The 5,269-nt window shown below is 42.0% G+C and overlaps 1 protein-coding gene across 1 annotated transcript in view; it reads right to left on the reverse strand.

Moving 5' to 3' along the window:
• Nucleotides 1-1,261: 1,261 nt before the first annotated feature.
• The window catches only part of PROX1 (prospero homeobox 1), a gene marked incomplete at its 3' end in the record, with an annotated part of 44,483 nt that continues 40,475 nt past the window's right edge, over nt 1,262-5,269 (reverse strand). The window contains exon 5 of the mRNA XM_082481577.1: nt 1,262-1,447. Within this exon, the coding sequence (XP_082337703.1) occupies nt 1,262-1,447 (186 nt within the window). The remainder of the gene's footprint in view (nt 1,448-5,269) is intronic.

Genomic DNA, 5,269 nt, shown 5'->3' on the forward strand with positions numbered 1-5,269 from the left:
GGCGAACCCAGACCCATCATGGACTTTACACTGTAGCTCAGATTTTGGTCAAGACTAGCTCCAGCTTCAGAAGACAAGTGCAGCGCATTGTTCAAGTAGATTTTTTTTTTCTTTAAAGCTGCACTTACTGTAATTTTAAAACTCCAATTTAGCTATCTAAACCCTGCATAGCCAGGAGGACACTGGTTTTTGTACATGCTTGATTAGATTTTTATGAAAATGTATTTTTTTTTTCTCTTTAGCCTCAGCACTGCAAGGTGAAGATGCTTTCTTCTACTGTATCTAAGATCATTCAGAAAGTGCTTTTCAGGACAGATGTTGAATACAGACAGAAAACTTTGTATACTGGAAAGGGGATTTTGGGGGGCAGAATGGACTACAGAAAGAATAAATTTAGGGACTAATGCCACTTAAATTAAGACCGAGACATGGCAATATAGGACGCTGAAGGTTTCATTTTTAGTCTATGGAGAGTGAAATGCTTCCGCTTTAATAAGCTGACCATATTCCAAAATTAGTGTGGTTGATACAATATTGTGCATGAATTACTGGCCTCACCCTGCAAGAATGGTATTTGGTTTGTGCAAACGTCCCTTGCTGCAATTTAGAGAAACAACAACCTGGCATGTTGATTACTGGTGCAGGGTATTTATCATTTTTGTAAGGAAAGCATGAAGAACAGGGTTTGTTTTTCTGGGTATCACTTCTTGGAGTGAGGACCTAAAAGAGATGTTGTAGTTTTTTGAAGTATGAGACAAAATCTAGTTATTGGTTAAAAAGTATATAAAATAAAAAAAAAAAGCTTGAAGCTTATGAAGTGACTCCACAGAGTTCAGACCTTTAGCAGTATAAACATAATATAAACTTCATTGTCTGTAGTATTGTGCCGTGACATTAGTCTCACTAAGACAAAATGCCACTTTGCAGCAAGCAATAAATCTGACAAAGCATTTTTAAACATAATGCCCTAACTTGCTAAGACAGGCTTTTACACGCTTCCAAACTTCTCCCTGAAAATTAACTCAGTTGATTCTCCAAATGTTAAGGGTCTCGGGCAAAAGTAAACCAAAGGCTGAAGTAAAATAACCATCCCCTTGGAACTGAACGAAAACTTAAATCCAGGAGGGATCACAGTCTAATTTCATATACATATATATGTATGCGATACACATATATATGAAATTAAAATAGAGACACACATGACTTGGGCATCAGAAGGGGACTGCTACTTTCATACATTCATAAATAGCTGCTGAACTCTCTACTCATGAAGAAGCTCTTGTAGGCAGTTTGGGGATTTGAAAATCTCGGGGACCTCACTGTCCAGCTTACAGATGACCTTGTATATGGCCTTCTTCCAGGAAGGATCAACATCTTTGCCTGCGATAATGGCATTGAAAAACTCCCGTAACGTGATCTGAGCCACTTCCAGGAATCTCTCTGGAACCTGCTGATACAAGGAGACAATGGCATTAATACAGTTTTCAATTTCAAGTCTCTGGTTCTTCAAAGGAAACTGAGCTAAGTTCTTTCTTTCAGAAAGGGGCTTACATAGCACCTGCATTTTCTAAATGTGGCAGCCTTCTATTCTCTTATGCAAAGCTGTTATATATAGTACTATAGCAATAACTTTTATAACATGTGTTAGAGATCTTTGTAAAGTCTACTGACAGACTGTAGGTAACAAAATGTTACTGTCTGAGTTTGGAGAGTGGGGGATTTATAGGATATAATTAGCAGGAGAGGAAACAAACACAATTGTCTTTAAGGAGAGAAATTTCTGCTTGATATTTTACCTGTGCATTTACGGCTGTGTCCTCCTCTCCGTGGGGGAACTAATATGAAAGTTATGCATGCATAGAAAGCCCTCTGTACCTCTGCACTTAACTTTGGTCACAACCAGTCCTGAAAGCTATCAAAGAAATAGGGTATCTCTGAATGTTGTTCATAGTTTAAAAACAAACAAGCAAGCAAGCAAGCAAGCAAGCCTTCAGCTAATGGCTTGCTTCTGTGGCTGCTGTGCACAAGACCCCCATAAGATGCCTTTCTCGGGAGACATTATGGTTTCCCCTTCTTTTTCAGAAGCCTACAAATAAAACCTCAACCTCTTCAATGGGTGCATTGTGCTCCAAGTGGCTACTCAGCTGGGATGTGTTAAACTCATCCAGGTTTTCTAAAAGTCACTGTGACTTCACGGGTGAGCCAAACGGCCGGATAGCAGGGGCATGCCACTCTCAGAAGCCCCTGAACAATGCGTGAAAGTTAAAAAACACAGTTACCTCCAAACTTTGGTAATTCATCCTAAATAGTTGTCTCAGGCACCAGCACCACCTTCTTACCCTCTGCCTTAAATGATTCAAAAGCAATCACTGTAATGAACTGTAGGTCAGTTGCAAGGTTGAGGTCATCTCCATAAAGGTATTATTTTCCATTTTTATTACGGAAATATGGCTTCACAGCTCTAGAACTGCTAATACACGTCCGGCTAGTAGCCAGCATGCTTATTAGCAAGTGTTCCCTCACTGCTATTCTTTGCCCACTCCGGCAAGAGGAGTTCTCTGACCTGCAGTGGGGGCCACTTCAACAATTTCTGTGGTCAACAGACACCCTGGCAGATCTCACTCATTTACCAAATGCATGTCATATTGCCAGATCAGGGACAGCACCTCATCCTCTACTTTAGGCTTTTGTTTTCCCTTCAGAAGACACTTTCAGAAAACTTGTCTGGAAACGTGCACGTTTAACTCGATACAATAGAGCTCTGGATCCTCACTTACCGATCACTGTTGCAGAAACACTAGCAGTTTGCTAGCCGTGTTTTGCCATCAGATAAGCATGAGATCAGCTCCCCCTGACACCAGCTGACAAACTCTGCTTCCAGAAGCCCCGCGGCCCGCAGAAGTCCTCTGTCTACCTCCAAGAGTGAAAACCAGCCCCCACACGTTTTTCTCTGTGCCCAAAGATAGGCTGCCTTCTGTGGAAATTTTTCATTCAACAGGCCACACAGAAACAACGCTTTTACAGATGTCCTATTCCACCAATAATTATGAGGGAAGAAAATAACTATTATGTTTCACTTGTTCCAGCTCAAAAAAATAACTTAAAACTTCACATAACCACGCTGCTGTTTGGGCACTTGGTAATATGTCTACAAAAGATACCATGCTTGCCTCATTCTTGCATTGCTGTAAAAAATGATACACTTTTCGGTTCAGGCAGTTCAAACAACAGCTCGTGTGCTGTTCATCACCCTTGCTATTGCTGGGCGCCAACCAAGGGGAAGGAGTGATTTGACTACATGATACTAGAAAGCAAGAAACATAGTAGATAGCCAGCTTTTTGCTATACGCACTAGTATTAGTGAACGAGGGCAAAACCGGTTGTTTTTTGCCTTTGTGCTTGGGAAAAACTGTTCACACCTTTCAATTTTGGTGTGAGGACCAGTATTAGATGCCCTTCCTCCCTTCCAAGTCACTGGAGATGGGAGGGAGGCAATTACAAGTGCCTACATGAGAAGCATTAAGTCCAGATGCAAAAAGTCCTACCTCTTCCTACATGACAACTTTAGGCATGAAAGTGACGGCCTGGGTTTTCCGTTGAGCCTTTGCCATTCAATTTCTACCTGTGCATATGAAAGTTTTCCAGGTAGGGGCTGCTGCTTTTCCACAGAGTAGGAAGTGTGAAACCTCTGAAACAACTATGTTCCAGGCCTCCCACCCCTGTAAAGACACACAGGCTTTTCTTTTAAGCTAAGAGTTAGCTTTTAAGGTCTAACTTCATTGTACCTGAGTCACATCTGCAGGGTCGGGCCCCTTTGAACCTGGGACAACAGGCTGCAGAGAGCAGCCCACAAACATAAGTGAACGAAGCCCTGCGGGGGCTTTGAAGACACCTCCTCGTAATGCCAAGTTCCCAAAGACCTCCCGTACTCCTCAGGCATTAGAGTCATTCATAGCTCTTTCCTTCTGGGATGTTATTAGCAATTTTTCATGTCAGACCGGATTACACACGTTACTTTGCATGTTGTAATGTGAATAGCACTGTGATTAATCTGCACAGGATAGTAAGTCGGCCAACATTTTTCCTTTCTAGAAAGAGTAACCGCACAGTGTTGTTGGGGTTTTTTAAAATAAAGAAAATACTAGTGAAGTCCAGAGCCTGAAAATAAATGTTTAAATGGATGGGTAGTTAGATTTTTCACTGGGCAATAATCAGTCAGCCATGTTAATTATGTGTCTGGGGGTAGCATTTCCCTGACCCTAAGTGATGGTGACCTATTCAGCGCATCTTTACACCTAACTGACTGAACATCTCTGAAGTAGGAACATCTGCAGAAAATGCTTCAGTGACAAATAAACTCCATCTATGTTGCTTTTAATAGAACCAACAATCCCTAGTATGAACCCAGGGCATTTTCTTAGCATCAGGTGGCAGCAGTCAATCAAAGAATCCCACTGTACATTCACCAGGAGGAAAGACAATGAGGTCTGCTCAGGGGGAGGCTAGGTGGGTTTCAGGCTGAAGCCTCCACATCAGACTGATTTAGAAGGAAATCACACTTTGCTGCATGCTTTGTCAATATAACTTAGCTCTGCTGCCAAAGAAAAAGTCACAGGCCAAACTTTCAGCTAGTGTAAATCAGCAGGGCTCTACCAGCCTCAGTGCAGTTATGGTGATTTACACCTGGTACACATCAGTCCCGTACCTCCTAACGCAGTCCAACTACCACCACAGTGCCCCTTCTCAAACCTTAGCCATGTTAACGCAAGCCCTTCGTCTGTGAAAACTGGGAGGGAATTAAAGCGCTCATCTGCTCTTGTCTGTTTATGCTGTTTTAACTACTGGCATTTTCCTTGGCTTGAACAACAAACCTGAACTATTTCACTCCTGGGTTTGCATGTGCAACCACCATGCCGAACCATTTGGATTAGCATTGTGGGGGAGTGCTTTGTTAAAAATACTCATCACAAACTACTTCTATGTGAGTAAAAGTATAGTTCCAATGGCTCAAAAGTTGGAGCCAAGACAAACCTAACTCACACTTCTTTCATACAGAAGCATACACAGTTGCAGAAAGCGATACACTTTAAAAATACTTGTTGAATTTCTTTTCAAGGAAAACATTACCAAAAAGGCAGCGGTGATTGGGAAGGTGAGGGCAGATCCTCAGCAGGTCTAAGTCAGCGTTACTCGAGGAAAATCAGTGAAGCAACACTGATTTTAAGCCAACAAAGAGGATCAGGCTTCCCTTTCTGACGGCATGCATGGA

The sequence above is a fragment of the Vanellus vanellus genome (genome assembly GCF_965231255.1).
Source record: "Vanellus vanellus genome assembly, chromosome: 3".
Taxonomy (NCBI): Eukaryota; Metazoa; Chordata; class Aves; order Charadriiformes; family Charadriidae; genus Vanellus; species Vanellus vanellus.